Here is an 18,400-nt window from a genome sequence, read left to right as displayed (position 1 = left end):
GGACAATGACCCCAAACACACTGCTAAAGCAACACTTGAGTGGTTTAACGGGAAACATGTAAATGTGTTGGAATGACCTAGTCAAAGCCCAGACCTCAATCCAATAGAAAATCTGTGGCCACACTTAAAGATTGCTGTTCACAAGTGCAAACCATCCAACTTGAAGGAGCTGGAGAAGTTTTGCAAGGAGGAATGGGCAAAAATCCCAGTGGTAAGATGTGGCAAGCTCATAGAGACTTATCCAAAGCGACTTGGAGCTGTGATAGCCGCAAAAGGTGGCTCTACAAAGTATTGACTTTAGGGGGGTGAATAGTTATGCACATTGACTTTTTCTGTTATTTTGTCCTATTTGTTGTTTGCTTCACAATAAAAAAAAAAAATAAAAAAATCTTCAAAGTTGTGGGCATGTTCTGTAAATAAAAAATGCAAATCCTTAAACAATCCATGTTCATTCCAGATTGTGAGGCAACAAAACATGAAAAATGCCAAGGGGGGTGAATACTTTTGCAAGGCACTGTATGTATTCTACTACATATATTTTTTTTTTTAAATCCCAATAAGCATATATTGATTGGTTTGCGCAAAATGTATAGCATCTACAAACTAAGGGATTTTTTAAAATTTATTTTTTACATTTTTTTACTAGTATTTGTGGTGATCAGCGACTTCTAGCAGACTGTGATATTGCGGCAGACAATTCAGACACCTGAAACTTTTGACACTTTTTGAGGACCAGTGACACAAATGATCACTGATGGTCTAACTTCTTTTTATTGATTTACATTTTTTGCTTTCACATATCTTTGATAAGTTTATATTGAGTATATATATTTTTTTGGTGTGGAGTTGTTAAACAAGTCTAGTAGCGCCGGAGTGCAACTACACTTTGGAAATTGCACAGTCTTTTTCCCTTTAGTAAATCAACCCCTTTGTGTCCCATTTGGGAGATATCCCTTTTCTTCGTGTTCCATAGCTAAAACAGGATGTGAGAGGAAATCTCTCTAAAGTGAGGAAATTCCTGGTTGTCATTCCAGTCACCAGAATAAAGCTGGATACACACTATACAAATCCATTTAGATTTTATCCTTTAGATTTACAAAAACCATATGATGATATGAAGTCAAACCTAAACACTTTCAATTTGTATGCAATCAGGTAGGCCCTTGAACTACATAGTTGAAGGTAAATCTAAAGGAAATCGAACAACAAAAATTGTATAGTGTCTATACAGCGTAAAGTGATTGTAAAGTATGTTATATGCTATATATACCTTCTCTGTGCAGTGGATTTCCACAGAGCAGCCTGAAACCTTCTCTTTTTGGGTGCCTCGTCTATGCTCCTGGCCCCTCCTGCCTGTCGAGTGCCCCCACAGCAAGCAGCTTGTTATGGGGGCACCCGAGCCAAGTCACAGGTTCCTGTGTCCATTCAGACATGGAGCTGCAGGCCTGGCCCCGCCCCCTCTCTCTCCTGATTGGCTGACTGACTTTGATTGACAGCAATGCGAGCCAATGGCACCGCTGCTGTGTCTCAGCCCACCAGGAGGGAGAGTCTTGCACATTGCTGGACAGAGATGGGGCTCAGGTAAATATTAGGGGGTGCTGGGACGGCAGCTGCACACAGAAGGCTTTTTATCCTAATGCACAGAATGCATTATGATAAAAAAAAACCTTCTGACTTTACAACTCCCTTAAGACTTGGTTCACATTTTTGGGAATCGGATGCATTTTTAACCAGTTCACACATGTCTGGGGCGGCCACGGTCCATTTCGGAAAAGGGTCCTGTGCGATTTTGCGTCCAGTTTAGGTGCGGATTCAGGCAAAAATTTGCACCTGAACCGGTGAACAAAACCACACCAGACTCTGGCCTGCAAACTGCAGCCAGACATGTGTGAACCCAGCCTTAGGGTTCCCATTTGAAGGATTTTCCCTCTATTCTTGTCCTGCTGACAACCCACAATTTTGCATGTTCTTTCAGTTTCACTTTTGGTGATAATACTAAAGAGGACAAACAGAGGCTGTATTTTGCTAATGGGAGCACAGACAGCAATAAAAACCTGACAGGTATTTTAATTCCTCTTCCTCCTATCAAAAACTGAAAACATGCCTTTAGTTATACTTTAACATTTTGATTAGTATAAGCTCCAATAAAGGACTTATTTATAAAAAAAGAAACAAATAAGAAATTGTCATTAAAGTTGAAAAGTGGTAAAGCAGCTTTTGAAAGTAGTGATAAAAACAAAACAGAGTCCTAAAACTGACGATGTAAATAAAAATGTTGAGATACAAGTACTAATGCAAAGAACTGAACTTGAGAACACTTACTAATTTTGGCAAATATTATCACCACAACCTATAGATTATTAATCAAAAAGTGGTATCCTAAAGGGCAAAATTAAGGTGTTAAAGTAAAACTCCAGCCAAAACTTCTCTTTAGTTTTGGTTGTAGCTAGAAAGGATTGTAACCTCTTTTTTCCCCACTTTCTGTGAGCTCAGTGAGCCATAAGCAGGAGACATCACCCCAAAGCAGGCATAGACAGCAATTAAAATCTGACAACTGACAAGGCATCAAATCTTTCCCCACTCAATCCAAAACAAATTAAAAAAAAAATAAATTTGCCGGACTACCACTTTAAACAAAGCTGTCAAATACAATTTTTATAAATAAGTTGAAGTATGAAATAAAATAAAACAAAAATATAATGGAGCCCTTTCTACATAAGCACCAAAATATCTGATGATCTCAGTATTAATGTGCACAGTGCAGCATACATGCATGTCATAATCACTTTTACAGTCTATTTCCTGCCATTATTTGCAGACTTGATTATGAAAATCCAATCAGATTGTGAATATATATTTTTAGTATACTTTCAAAGCAAAGAAATTACTGCAAGGACAAGTGATTATCTTAATGACAGTTGTTCAGTACCGAAAAGGCTCTGTTAATGTCATAACTGGCACATGTCCCAAATATAAAGTATTTCCTTTTTACAGTTATTGATTACGGACAAAAGAGCCTCCTGTGACGGTAATTTTATCTAGCATAAAGGTAAAGTCATGTATCAGTTTTATGGATTTTATACTTAAAATTCCAGGTGATGCTGGTCTCTTCTCTATCCCTTAAAGAAAGGTTCCATGCTGCTATGTCAGCTGAGGCTCAGTATCACTGTGGGCAAATCAACTATAAATATATATTACATTCAAATGTACAACCAGTTCTAGTGTACGCTGGTAAGTCGAACAGCCAAAATGTCTTCATGGGCAAGAAATTACTGCTGTGATTCCTTGATCTGAGCTGTTTTACAAGTAAATATACTCTTTCAGGTGTATGTAAAGTCAAAACCTTTTTTCAGTTTTTAATAAAGTACAGAAGGGTTAAAAACCCTCATCTGGTTATTTTATGGTGCCTCTACTCAGCTAGGCAGGTTTCTCCCTATTTCCTGTCCTGTGGACGCAACAGACACTGGGAGGAAACTTTATTCAAATTTAATGGAATTCCCATCTTAGAAAGTTCTCGCAGGAATAGGTGTCCCCATTCGTGGATTTTATTATTATTATTGTACAGGATTTATATAGCGCCAACAGTTTGCGCAGCACTTTACAACATGAGGGCAGACAGTACACTTAAAATACAAATCAATACAGGAGGGATCAGAGGGCCCTGCTCGTTAGAGCTTGCAATCTAGAAGGGAGGGATCTAGAAGGGATTTTACCAAATTTTCTGCTCTAGGGTAAAATGCTGGATTTCCCTTCATGTTCTGGTCATCAGGGAAAATAACGAGAGCACATTTCACTAAAGGGGACACAGACAGAAATAAAAACAGACAAAGTCTAATTCTGTACCACTAAATCCAAAACTAAAAAAAATCCTTTACATACTGTACACTGTATTTAAAGCTACAACTTTATAACCAAAGCCCTTGGTGAGCACTGTCAATGTAACAAGAAAAAGAGGAAATCTTACAAACAGGGACACATAACTACCCCTTTAAAAAATTGAGGACACTTACCTCAGAATGTGTTGCCTAAAAAAAAGGAATCCACAATTGTATAGAAATGTGGTTGCACCTATTTTCAAGTTCAGAAAGTAAGATCACTTCCTGAACCACTAAAGTGCTACAAAGTCTAGGGTCTGAGCAGAGAAGTGGACACAAAGAGATCCAGAATTACAACATGGTTCAAAATATAAGTAACAAATGACACCTCCATTACCACACATTCCCACAAAAAAAAGCATTTTATATATACAGTACATATAAATGATATATAAAATAAAATATATGTAATTATTTACACACACACTACAAATGTATAATATACTGAGAAAATCATATATTAAATAATAAATACTATATAAAATAACATTTTAAATAATAGGAATGAAAATGGAATTGACAACGATAGGACCCTTAAGCAAATATTTTGTTGCACAACCTTTAGAGGCTATCACTGCAAACAAGCAATTTCTGTAGCTTTCAATCAGAGTTCTGTACCTGCATTGGGGTAGTTTGGGTCACTGTTCTTGAGCAAACATCTCCAGCTTAGAGAAGGATGCCTTCTCTAGACAGAATTTTAGTTCTTTCCATAGATGTTTGATAGGATTTGGGCAAGGGCTCATAGAATGCCACTTCAGAACAGACCAATGCTTTGTTTTTAGCCATTTCCGGGTGCTCTTAGCTGTGTACTGTTGGAGGATCCCTGACCTGTGACAGGGATAGAGCCTTCTGACACTAAGTGAGCAGTACATTTCACTTTAGATTTCCTTAAGGGTCCTAAGATTTCATTGTGCCTTGCACAGATTTAAGGTTAGGTCTCTCCTGCCAGATTAGGCAAACCAGCCCCAAAACATAATGGAGCCTTTTAAACTAGGTATGGTATTCTTTACTTTGAATACTTAATTTTTTTCAACTGTGAACCTAGAGCTTGTGACTTTCCAGAAAGCTTCCGTTTTGTCATGTTTTTATGTTTTCCTCTGGAAGTGGAGTTACCCATGGTCTTCTTCCTTTGAGCCCACTGATGGATTTTACGATCAGACACTGATGTACATGCTGAACCTCGGAGTTCAGCATGTACAGTATCTCTTTGGAAGTTTTGCTTGGCTTTTTGTCTACTATTCAAACTATTCTTCCATTTCATCTGGGGTTGATTTACCTTTTGCGGTCACATCAAGGGAGGTTGGCTACACTTACATGGACCTTAAACTTCTTAATAATATTTGCAACTACAGTCACAGGAGCATTGAGCTGCTTGAAGATGGTTTTAAAGACTTTTAACTATGACATGCTGGGTTAAGAACTTTCTTTCTGATTTCCTAAGACAACATACTACTTTTTGCACCAAGCAATTTGGTGCCCGAAAATGCACTGCACCTGCAAGATGCATTTAGGATGCCATTAATTGTGATTCAAAAAGTGCCACTCTATTAAAAGCAATATGCATTACAATGACATAAATTCAAATAAATATTGTGTAAGTGCATAAATCAAACAGTCCAAAGAATCCAAAAGGTAAAAGTGATAGTCCCCAAACAATAAATGTGACATCAAATAGTCCCCAAAAAATCGGAAAGGGAAAACCCTTTTTCTTGCACAGTTAAGGTACTTCAAAACACAACAAGTGTTCCACCGTCTTATGTGCAATATAACTATTACCAGAGCTTGTGATGTTAAAATGGTCCCTACTAGCAAAGGAATGCCTCCTCTGGGTAATCCATTATATCTTCAAAGGTGTTTCATCAAATAAATAAAGTGTTCAACAATAACATAATGAGTTTGTGGATGAAAACTATTAATATGTTCATTTCATCAAATACCAAAAGGGACCTAATGTCACCAAGCCAGACCACAGATACACAGATCAATGTGCAAGGATGAGGAACAGCCATGGGATCCAATGTCACCCGGGCAGACACAAGTGCATTCATGAATAGACTTAAAGACCCATACATTACTTCCAATGTAGCCATTTGATGAAAATAACATATTAATGATCAGTATATTTATGTTTTTTTCATCAAATGCTGAAAGGGATCAAATGTCAAATAGCCAGAATGCAGACACTTCATCAATGCACAGGAATGATGCACAGCCACAGGATCCAATGTCACCCAGACAAATACAGGTGCATTCATGAATAGGCCTAAAGAAATATAATTTATTTATCCTGATATACCAATCATATATATAAACAAATATAAATAACCTACACACAAACATGCATGGTGGCCAGCTTCAAAACATAGCTTGAAGAAAGTACAAAGTGCACTTATATGCTTCTTGCCCATTTATTTCTCCACAGGACAAAACTGACAACTAAGTCCAACCCTGCAGGGGTTATTAGAACACAGAATGGCAACAAAACCTTTGTCCTTATGGCTGCATACTGGACTATTTGGCCAGTGCCCAGTCTCAGCCGTTTCATATCACAGACTAAATCACACACACCCACCAGCCTCTATTACAACACTTTGTTAATCAGGTGTGTCTGGATATTAACCTCCTATCTATTGCTATACAGGAGCCAACCTGAGCAGACACAAGAGTCTGGTTGACACATACACTCCACCCCTGACTATGCCCTAGGGCTGTATGTCACTAAAAATATATACACACACACACACAAACATATATATCACACACACATATATAAACATATACACATTCTCACACACAGGGCATATGAGGAAATACAAGTTGACATGAGTGATATTGTTGACCATGTTACTTAGTATAATTTGCTATTCGACTTGGGCACAAGCTGCCTGTTGGATTATATAGTCATTGGCAGCAATCACTGTGTGCAGTGCAGCTGGTCGGGAAGGCTCCCCGTGACACCCCCCACTGGCAGAACACAAATAGCACTGCGAGAGGGATTCCCCCATCAACGCTAACTGTAAGGAAAGACATTGAACTGTCTATGGGTTGCTTTCTGGGTACCAAACTGTTTTTTTTAGAACAGGGTAATGACATAGGCTATTTTTGGGAAAATATGTGTGACTTGAGCTGTCTACAGAACATTTTCGAAATGAATGGGACAATTGTGTACATTGTCACGCACATATCCTAATAGCCCCATTACATGTGAACAGTCTCTGACAGTCTAATGTCACTTGCAAGCAGTCTAGAACTGTTTTTTGGGTTTTTTTTTACATGTGAGCAAAAGCCAACAGACTTTTGTACAAATGAGGAAGATCACATTAAAAATAAATTGTAATAACAACAACATTGTACAACTTACTTATTATATATAGTTGTTCTTTGCAAATTAATCCTCCTATCATTACGATATCTTTTGTAATCTTCAACGCCATCTTTAATGGCAATAACCAGGAGAACTATGACCAACGGCACCATGGTTATCTCTTTATGAAACACTTCAATTACTGGAATCCAATTCAAGATAGCAAGAAGCAGAAAATACAAGTTTGCAGACCTGTAAAAGAAAAACAGCTACCAGTTTTAAACATGCAGATAAAACTGTTCATCTTATTTACCAATGTAATCCTTTTAGAATTATAGTGGCATACAGTAGCATAATGAAAAATCTGACCTAGGCTAATCAATAGAGCAAATTACAAAAGAGTTGATATGTTTGGGGTACACTGCACACAAATCCACAGAAACAAATTGCTTAAAGTGAATTGTAAGGATAGAAATTTAGACTTTGCCATCATTTATTTGACTCTAAGGCCTCATGTACACTGGACATTTTGCTAACTCTAGACTACTTTCCTCCTGACAGCAAAGTTTTGGCAGAAAAAAACACTTGACGCCTGTAAACTCATGTAACCCGTTTAGGTGCGTCAAGCACTTGGGCATTAATTCATTTAATTGGCCAGAATAATCATGTATTCTACCCACTGAAATTAATTAATGCTCAAGTACTAAATGCACCTAGCACTTAGATACATTTACATGAGCCTACACACATTTAGGCGAGTCAAAATTTTTTCTGCCAAAACTATGCTCCTCCTCTAAACATGTCTAAATGCCTGTATGTGTGCATGGACAAATACGTTAATATATAGGGTGTTTAGAAGCAGGAAAATATGCCCAAAGCCACTAGAGGCAGCAGAAAAAATGTCCAGCATGTATCTTGATCCTCACTTCCTAGTAATTACCTGGCCCAAATGTAGGATGGGATGTTTTGGATTTCTCTGGCTGCATGTTTGTTCTTGGTCAGTGACTCATGAAATAGTAACATCAAGCAAAGCATAAAAAAAAAAAAAAAAAAAAAAATACAGCATATCAGCTACTTAACCTGCAAGAGGATTTGTAATTCTGACCACTCAGTTCTAAGATTTTAACAGCCTCGTCAGAATATACAGCCATGATAGCGACCACACTTTTCTCTGTTACAGTTAAAGTGGTTGTAAAGGCTGAAGGTTTTTTACTTTCATGTATTCTATACATGAAGATAAAAACCAACTGTGTGCTGCTCCCCCCACAGCCCCCCCCCCCCCCCCCAAGCTTGGGTTCACACTGCCCACGATCTTAAAGTCGCACGACTTGTATGGAACTTCTTAAAGTGGAGTACTGCGTAAAAAAAAAAAAAAATAAAAGTCAGCAGCTACAAATACTGCAGCTGCTGACTTTTAATAACCAGACAATTACCTGTCCCAGGGTCCAGCATTGCGGGCGCACAAAGCACCATTCGTCTCCCCCTCCTCTCTGTGGCGCCAGCATTGTAACTGTGGGCACCCACTGAGCATGTGCGAGCTGTGCCGTACGCTGTGACTGGCCGGGAAATCATCTGGGACCTGACGTGTCCCAGATGATTGCCAAGAGAGAGGGGGGTGAGGTGATCTCCCTAACAGTGCTGCGGTGCGTCGGGAGGAAGAGGGAGCTTGGACCCTCTGAAAAGAGGGTACCTGCTTTCCTCCCCAAAAAAAATGACATGCCAAATGTGGCATGTCAGGGGGTCACCTCCCTTAAAGCGGAAGTTCCATTTTTGGGTGGAACTCTGCTCTAAACAGAGTCAATGCTCGTCATACCAAAGTCGGACCAAAAGTAGTGCAGGAACCTTTTTTCTAAGTCGGAGCATCTCAAGTTGCACCGAAAAGAACTATTCCATTGCACAGAATGGGGTCAGACTTCTGATGCAACCCTTGCTCCAAAAGTCGGAGCGATTGTTGCATCAGAGTGAACTGGGCCTAATACTCACCTGAGTCATCTCTCGATCCAGCAATGAGCACAAGAACATCGGCTGTCCCGGGACTCCCGCTGCTGTCGATCACAGCCACAGCTCTATAGTAAGCAGTTTGCTATTGGGGCACTGGTCAATGGGGAGAAGCCAGGAGTGTCGGCGGAGGAACCCGAGAAGAAGAGGCTAGGGGCTGCTCTGCGCAAAACCATTGCACAGAGCTGGTAAGTATGGTAGGTTTGTTTTTTAAACCAAATCTTGAATACCACTTTAAGTAATAAGGCATGTAATCTTCCGTGAGCAGACAGTGAAGGAACAGCAGCAGTTCATCCCTGTGCATGTTACTTGCTAGAACATATGCATGCAGGACATGGGATTAGCCCAAAATGCAGCCCCCTCCCTCTGCTTGTCTTAGTTCTGCTGTACTGGAGATTACAAGACACTAATGGCAAGCCAGATTCAGGTATTTACACAAATTGCATTTGACAACCCATTTCATTTTTAATGAATACATAACTGCACATTTATTTAAAATCTACCCAGAATTCATCTTTAAAGTGTCTGTAAAGGCTAATTGTTATTAAAATAAAAAAGAGGGTATCCTTCTCTGCTCTGTGCAAAAATATTGTACAGGGCAAACCCTTACCTCTCCTTTGGTGTTACCCTCTCAGAGCTGTCCTCTCCTCCTTTCTTTCAAGTGCCCCCATAGTAAGCTGTATGTTATTGGGGCACCCGTGCAGGTGCACTCGTGAGCTGGGCTGTCTACATTCAAAGATGCACACAGTAAAGGCTCTGCCATGCTCCTTGCTCCATCTTCACAGGATTTGATTGACAGCAGCAGGAACCTATGACTCTTGCAGTGTAGCCTGTGAGAACAGAGGGATGGGAAAGAAGAGCTGCAGAGGGGACCATGCTGAATCCATAGAGGACTCAGGTTAGTGTTTAGGGGCGGAGGGGGGAGCCTTTTACCTTAAATCGGGGAATGTTTCAGTTTGGAATCACTTTAAACATTCGTAGTCCAGACTGAAAAAAAAATGTAGAGCCCGCTATCAAACTAGCTATGTAATGATCAGGCTTTAATGGTATTGAATTCCTTCATACAATACTATTTTATTTTGTTGCGATTTTGAGGATTGTATACATTAACATCTTTTTTTTTTTTAATTAAAGTCATTGTTAATCTCTGCAGAGTTGAAGGTTATTCAAAAAACATACATGTATCACTCCTATTCCTGTGTTTCAGGTCAAAGTCTTTTTACATCCCCCAACTTCTATTACATGTCAGTTAATATAGACCACTGTCCTAATATTATATGTAAAATGTAATGATGCATATTTGAATTCTTTGTCCCCTCTATGATTGCATGCTGTCCAGGTGCTGAGGCAGCAAAGTGGCCCAAAACCACCACACTTCACAGCTGGGATGAGATTTTGGCATTAGAGCACAGTGTTTTTATGTTCTTTAAACACAGTACAGTACAGTGCATTTCTGGTAAAGTTCATCTTCTCACCCAAATACCATTGTCCTAGATGCCGCATGAATCATACAGGTGGTGTTTTTGATTGAATGATTGAATGATTGAAAAATGTAGTAGTTATTTTCAAAGCAATGGTTTTCCCTGTGGTATTCCAAGGTCTTCACTTATTCAGTGTTTTATAATGGATAAGGGAACAGAGACTTTGGAAATATATCTGTGAAGGTTCTCATTTATTCAGCTCATAGTATAGCAATTAGTATTTGGTCACATTCAACTGAACTTGTTCCGCATTGGATTATAATCTGATATCTGCAAAACAATTTCTCCTCTTTGCGTTGCAATGCAGCACCCTCTGGCTTAGTGTGCTAGTGTACATAGCTGTTAGAGTAGGTGAATTTGGCTTGGCTGGCAGCCAGCCTGGGTTGAATCTGGGTCAGGGCTGAGTGACTCAGGAAGGCTGGATGACTCATCAGGCAGCATCTCTGGTACCTTCCTATGCTCTCTGGAACCTTGGAGAAGCTTACAGAAGTAGAGGGCAGAGTTTAAGAGCAGCTGCCTGTGGTATTGATGAGGGCCCCAGCCAATACCCAGTAAGTGGACTGGCAGGGGGCGGTAACTAATAAATATTCATGGGTCAGGCCAGCAAAGAGGTAGTCGGTGGAAGATAGAGGAGGAGTGCTGAGAGGGGGAGGTGACCTCGGGCCTGGGGCTCAGGTGCTGGAGGGACCCTCTACACACTCTACCCTCTTCCCTGGAGGCACAGGAGCAAGTGTGAGGACAGCAGGAGCAGGTCAGCACGTCCAGGGGAAGTCAGCCGGGTAGGCTGGTGAGTGTGCGGTCTGGGAGGACTGTGGAAGAGTGTCAGTCTTGGAGGACTGTGGAGAAGTTAGCCAGGAGGGATAGAGAAAGGGGCAGCTGCAGGCAGGCTGGCAGTGCCTGAAGAGGTGGTGCTAGGATCAGTAGCCATAAGGAATGTAAGCTGGCCTTTGCTATACAACCAAAGGGGCCCGGGGTCCCTGCCTGTAAAGGGCTCTTGCTTTATTTTGGTTTGCTAAATTTACTAAAGTGTCCCAGCTGAGTCTGTTTTGCAAGCAAGTGAAGTGCTGGAGGAAGAAAAAGAGTGTATATAGCTGTATATAGGAAGAGTTGTCCGTAAAGTCAAGCGGGCATCCCATAACCATAATCCCCATCCAGGTTTTATCCCCTCAATAAAATACAGAAAATAAAGTGCTGGACTGTTTTCTGACTCAAGTGTGCCTGTGGAAATTTGGTTAGCCTGGCTGTGCAGGTTGGGGAATCCCAGTTCACTTGCAGCTCCTTAGGGGGTGCACTACAACAGTAATTGACATTTAACATGGTTAGCCTCTACTTGTTCAGTTTACAGGGCAGTCATCAACAACTGCACATGGTTCACTAGCACCATAATATATTTATATGCCTTTGCAGAATGCACACAGGTGTAGTAAAAAAATAAATAAACTAAATTTAAATCTCTGCAATGTAGCAGTTTGATTGGGAATGTAGACATTTGTTTTATGTGTTTATTATAATTATATTTAATCAGATAAAGATAAAATAAAATATATACATTTATTTTTAAAAAGTATAAACTTTAGAATAAAAAAACTGAAGTAGACCCAAAACCATTACAGTTTACTTTTGAATGGGTCAGTCATTTCAGCTAAACTGCTCTGTTTACAGAGACCAGGCACAGCAATGTTTTTTCAGACACCCTAGAGCAGTGATCCCCAACCTTTTTTGGCACTGGGGACCGGCTGCGTAGAAGAAAATTGTGCCAAGGATCGGGGGGATCACGCGGGGGGTAAACGATATTTCATGGGCAGTTCAACTCACCATAATGCAGAATCAGTGGGAGCCCTGAGTGTGTCACTTGCCACTGTCGCCTACCACCAGATGCAGCCACCTGCCACACTGCCTGCCACAAGAGGCAATATGTCACTTGCCATGCCACCTGCCACGTTACTTTTCACCAGATGCGGAATGTCACTTGCCCACACTGCCTGTCACCAGATGTTGAATGTCACTTGCCACGCCACCTGCCATGTTGCCTGTCACCATATGCGGAATGTCACTTGCCATGCCACCTGCCACGCTGCCCATCACCAGATGCAGAATGTCACTTGCCTCGCTGCCTGCCACCACTGCATTGTCTCTAGCCGCATGCTCTTTGGGCTGAGGTTTGGTGATTGCTCGAGCTGTGTTCTCATCACTGATTATTACCGTCCCCAGAACGCCTGTAGCTATTGGGGTGGTCTATGTAAGATCTATCAGTTATCTCAGTCATTGTAACGATTAAGCACAAGATGAATGTGTGAAACGCGTCTACGTGACCACAGTTTGGTGTCTCTGGTGTTATCTTTGTGAAGCAAAATAAAACGCAATCGGAAGTTTTGGATGTGCAGCCATTTCTTTCTTCTTTCTCTGCATTGGTGGCAGCACTGGTCCATTTAGCACAGAGGCAGGCTCTGTGCAGTGGTGGGTTCCGAATAAAGGCAGGAGAGCGGTGATGCAGGGTGGACAGTGAGACATGATGTCATCTCTCTGCTCCCCGCTGCACCTCAGACACTTAGGCTGACAGGACACCGGCTGTGAGGGCGGAAGAGTGGTGATGCGGGGGGTGGAGAGAGGTGATGTCATCTCTGCTTGTCCGCTCGCTTCTTCCATCCACCGCTCTCATATGCCGGCCGCTTGGCTGTCTCATGCCGCCCACCCAGCCCTCTTATGCCGGTCGCCCGGCTCTGTCAATACCGCCCACCCAGGTGTCTCATGCCGGCCACTTGCACCCTCTGCCGGCTGCAGAAAGGTTGATGACCCCTGCCCTAGAGAATAAAATGGCAGTCGCATTTGAGCAGCGCTCTTACAAGTGCAATTTTTGGGGAGAAAATACACTTTTTTGAATGAAAAAAATAAGACAACAGTAAACTTAGCTCAATTTTTTTATATTCTGAAAGATAATGTTATGGCGAGTAAACTGATACCCAACATGTCACAGTTCAAAATTGCGTCCGCTCGTGGAATGGTGACAAACTTTTACCCTTAAAAATCTCCATAGGCGACGTTTAGAAATTTCTACAGGTTACCAGTTTTGAGTTGCAGAGGAGGTCTAGTGCTAGAATTATTGCTCTCGCTCTAACGATCATGTGTGGTTTGAACACCGTTTTCATATGTGCGAGCGACATTTATATGTGCATTTGCTTCTGCGTGCGAGCTTAGCTGGACAGGGCTCTTTAATTTTTCATTTATTTTTTCTTATTTATTTTACTTTTACTTTTTATTTTTTAGGTCACTTTTATGTAAACATCCCTTGTAGTAGAAAAAAATCATGACAGGACCTCTTAAAATGTGAGATCTGGGGTCAAAAAGACCTCATATTTAACATTTACACTAAAATTCAATTAAAAAAAAAAAAAAAAGAAGAATGAAATGTAATTTTTTTTTTGCAAAAAATGTTTTTTCTCCTTTAAGACCATTGGGTGGAGGTAACGTTTGATGTTGCTTCCACCATCCAATGGTGTGGAGGTGAGAGGGGGCCATCTTTCCCTCACTGGGCTCCATGCCTGTCAGGGAAGAGGACCTGATTGTCTCTGGTAAGCGGTGGAGACCACCGCAGAACGGTGGGAGGGGGGGAGCACTCTCCCGCCCTTGATAAAAGTGATCTCGTGGTCAATCCACCACAGAGACCACTTTTATCTGAAAGAGGACCACCCGCTGATGAAGAGGATACTGGGGTTATGGCAGTTAGCTGCTGCCATAACGGTATTCCTCTTCAAACAGCTGACGTAAAATGATGGCGGGCGGTCCTTTAAGTGGTTAAAGTGAAAATACACTCAAAGCGAAGGTCTGCTATGCTATTATGAACATCTAGAAATATTAATTATGCCTAGGGGAAGTACCCTTAAAATATACCTTTTGCCTGGTATTCTTCCTGAAAAATAGCAGTGCATTTCCTGGTGTGGGAGGGTGCCCAGACACTCTTGTGCCTACAGCCTCATAGTTGTATATCTGAAGTATGACATCTAAAACACTGCTGCCTTTGATTGGATTGCAAATTTGGAGTGAGATTTTGTGATGTCACTACTGTGCTGTTTACAGGTCTCCTTAATGGGGTTTCTGACATGAGGAAAAAAAAACCCTGCCAAGATGGCCACCCCTGCATAGTGTAGAACAAGACATGGTAATGAGGAAAATATCAGCTGGAGGGAGCCATATGCAATATTGGTGACTAGTCCTTTGTTTGCCTCTTTTGGGCACAGCTTTCAGAGTTAAATGAGAAGTACAGCCAAAGTTTGTTTGGCTGTACTCCTATGGATCACAGGAGTGCAGTTTGTTCTGCACTCCTGTGACCCATTTTCAGCAGACAGCGGACTGAAGTCCGCTGTTGGCTGATGTCACAGAGCCAGGCTAGGCTAGGGCAAGATTGCAACAATGGAGTTGGGATCTGCCCACTTGCCTGGACCGCTGAGAGCCTGAGCTGGCCACTCCCGCTCTCTCCATAGCGGTGTTAGATCGCTCGGTTCTCAGTGTTAGAGCTGGAGGGGTACAGATGCAGCATCAGACTTTTTAATTTCTTACCTGTAAAACTGCTCAAATAGGTTTTTAGGCAGAAAGGTTAAAATGGTGTATTTTGTTGTTTGGATTTTGTTTCCAGTATAAAATCTGGAAACTCGTTTGCGGTCGCTTTCCAATTTCTTATTATTGGCAAAGACTACTCGTTGCTCATTCAGATTGTATGTTGGAGTCTTCTTCCTGGATGTCAGAAGAGGAGTTCTCTCCGAGGGGCATGTTGAAGAATCTTTCTGTAAAACTTGCCTCCACCGATAGAAGCTTGAATCCATTGGTAAAAGCACTAACCTGTATAAGACGGAACAAAAAGTCAGCGTTTAGTTTTTATATAGGATAAATAGTGAATACAGTGTAACTAACTATACTTCCTATTTGCTGGTAGATAAGTTGCATAACTGCATAGAGTAATGGAAAAGTTCAATGCATATATAACAAATTAAGCACAATTTAAAGCAGACCTTTATTCCCATAATCAAATTTTCCTCACTGCAACCCTCCACTAGCACTATTTGAAAAGGTCTATTTTTAAAATGTTTCTCTACCCCCTGACTCTATTCTCACCTACACGAGAATAATGTATCCCTGCTCTTGCAGCCTCCTTGGAGATCCCCATTATGTATCTCAGAAAGCAGTTGGAGCAGCGACACACAGTGACTAGAGGGCAGACCTAGGGTACATCATTGGGGGTGGCTTCCCAAACCCAGAAGAAAGGGCCAGCTCCTGATAGTGTAGAAAGGGAAGATGGCAGTGCTGGGAACTTATGTAGGGCAGTGGAGTGGTGGACCACTGCAGGACAATGCTGGATTGGCTGGGCATGTGAGCATGTTAGTATGTTTTTTTTAATACTCTGCAAAAAAGGTAAGAGGGGTGTAAAGGAAATTAGTAAGTTCTGTATATAATTGTATTCTATTTTGTATGTATTGCACACTGCCCTCACTGTGCACACGGCACTAATAATGTTTTCATTACATGTTTGCATTTTTTCGAGTCCTGATTAGAATTAGTCTGCCTATGTTTCGCCCCTTGTTACCATAAACATACAATTGCAATATAAATGTGATACCTACGTAATCATGTGTATAAAAACCTTCAATTGCGATATAATAAAGCAGAACAGTTATTTTGAAAGGTGCGGAGTGTATCTTTTGTGTCTGTTCCTTACTGCAGGAGCTATTACTCATTTGGAACCACTAATCAATATGAGGATAGGAGTTGCCTATCTATAATTTTCCATGTCAAGGGGATTACAAAAATGGGGGGGAGCGGTTCCTCCCGAATTTTCTGCAGTATAGAATAAACATTTCCAACTTTATGATATTGGAAATTTCTTGAAAATTAATGCTCTAAATGTTATACTTTCTATGGGATAACCAGGGCTATCAGGATAGTCAGGATCTCTGACACCTGCCATTGTTTAGGAAGGTGTTGTCAGATACAGTACTTCATAAACTCCATTCAGTAGCAGGACTTATCCATGTCAGTATGGCAGATTGTAATAGTGTGTTCTACTTTCGGTCAGCCATAGGCTCTTGCTTGTGAGTTTTCAAGCTAAGGGCTTTGAGGATAAAGACAGTTAAAATGTTTTATGAAAACACATAACACAAGTTTTCTCCAGCATGTCTGCATGTGCATTGTATAGGTTTTCAATGCTGTTTTCATGCAATATAGTCACAAATTAGAAAGTATAGTTTGTATTGTTGCCCATACATACATTTTGTACATTCACATCAGTCAAACATAGTAATCATGTTCCACAATGCATCTTACAAATGTACAACAAACACATTCACAATGATTTTACTGGCCAATACTAACAAAACTATCACAGTTTAGTTCCAGTTAACATAAAGGCGTATTTATGAAGCACTGAATTTCACAAAACATTCACTGGTGCTGAAATCAATCACTGTCACATGTACCAGGATAATTCATCTGCGGTTTGGTAAATGTTAGCCTAACTATTTTACTTTGTCAGTTTTTTACTGCTATCCAGGGGTCCATTAAAGTGATGTACCCTCATTTCCTGTCCTGGTGATAACAGTTTTTAATAGAAAGTGAGCAGTAACAGGGACATAAGACAAAATTATAAATCTAAGAGGTGTTCTAACCTTCCCCTAATCTACTTAAAACAGAACTCCACCCCCCCTTAGCTGCCACATTTGGCACCTTTTAGGGGGGAGAGGGTAACTGAATTTGACAGGTGCCCGCTCCCACTTTCGGCTGAGTTCACCACAGTGAAGTGAGCAGTAAGTTCGGCCCCATCCTTCCCCCTGCAGCCGGCCCATTCACAGAGTACAGCGTGATTTGCGCATGTGCAGTATTAAACCGGCTGTGAAGCCGCAAGGCTTTACTGCCGGTTTCCCGTAGCCGAGATGATAGCGCCAGCACCCGAGAGCCAATTCAAGAATCGTGGTGAGGACACCGCTGGATGCCTGGACAGGTAGGTGCTTTAATAGTAAAAGTCAGCAGCTACAGTATTTGAAGCTGCTGACTAAATTTTTTGGAGGGGAAAAAGCATGATTGCTTCTGTGAAGATTGTTAAAGAGTGCACTTCACATCCTGCCTTGTAAAATTTCAGCAGGAGAGGAATTAGTTCTAACCCTTCTCAACTGTATCCAAATCTAACAAAAAATGTTTTGGCTGGACATACACTTTAAAGAGTACTCACTGCATCTACAGCACATACCTCACAGTTATTGATTGCAGTTATAATGTCTTTAAAAGTTGTAAAGTCAATCACCACCTACAGTAAAACAAAATACAATTATTATTATTTTTTTTTTTCAGAAAGAAAAAGTCTGTGCATGCATCCTGTTCTTCTAGGCTGTCAGGTCACCTGAGTCCAGGTCCAGGTGACAGATGTACTCCATAGGAGTCAGGAGTGCACCGATAAGGTAGTGGACCCTAGGACTGACTGCTGCAGATTGAACTCTGGGAGGTTCAGGAAGCAGGTCTACTGGAGCATCAACACAGATCCCACTGGGAGCTAGAGCATAGATTCCTCAGGGCATGGAGTCTAAAAGCCAGCAGGTGTTCACCAGAGCCTCTAGTGGGGAGGATGGACTGCGCTGCAGTCTGGCCCCAGGTTGCGGCCCCCAGGGTCTCACAGCTCACGCTCATGGTAGACAATGGGAGAAAGAGGAAGGAAGCAGCAGGCTGGAACAACAAGGATAGTAAAGGGATAAGCCAAGGTCGGG

General features: G+C 41.3%; 1 protein-coding gene across 1 annotated transcript in view; it reads right to left on the bottom strand.

Annotated features, from left to right (window-relative positions):
• Positions 1 to 17,948, bottom strand: part of ATP10B (ATPase phospholipid transporting 10B (putative)) — a 217,918-nt gene extending 199,970 nt beyond the window's left edge. The window contains exons 1-3 of the mRNA XM_073620843.1: positions 17,890 to 17,948; positions 15,213 to 15,491; positions 7,237 to 7,431 (exon numbers count right to left, since the gene is read on the bottom strand). Of these exons, the coding sequence (XP_073476944.1) occupies positions 7,237 to 7,431; positions 15,213 to 15,475 (458 nt within the window). The 5' untranslated portion in view covers positions 15,476 to 15,491; positions 17,890 to 17,948. The remainder of the gene's footprint in view (positions 1 to 7,236; positions 7,432 to 15,212; positions 15,492 to 17,889) is intronic.
• Positions 17,949 to 18,400: the final 452 nt, after the last annotated feature.

Source organism: Aquarana catesbeiana, linkage group LG03 (assembly GCF_042186555.1).
Source record: "Aquarana catesbeiana isolate 2022-GZ linkage group LG03, ASM4218655v1, whole genome shotgun sequence".
Lineage (NCBI taxonomy): Eukaryota > Metazoa > Chordata > Amphibia > Anura > Ranidae > Aquarana > Aquarana catesbeiana.
The sequence above is the reverse complement of the archived record's forward strand: the minus strand, read 5'-3'. Positions and strand labels throughout refer to the sequence as shown.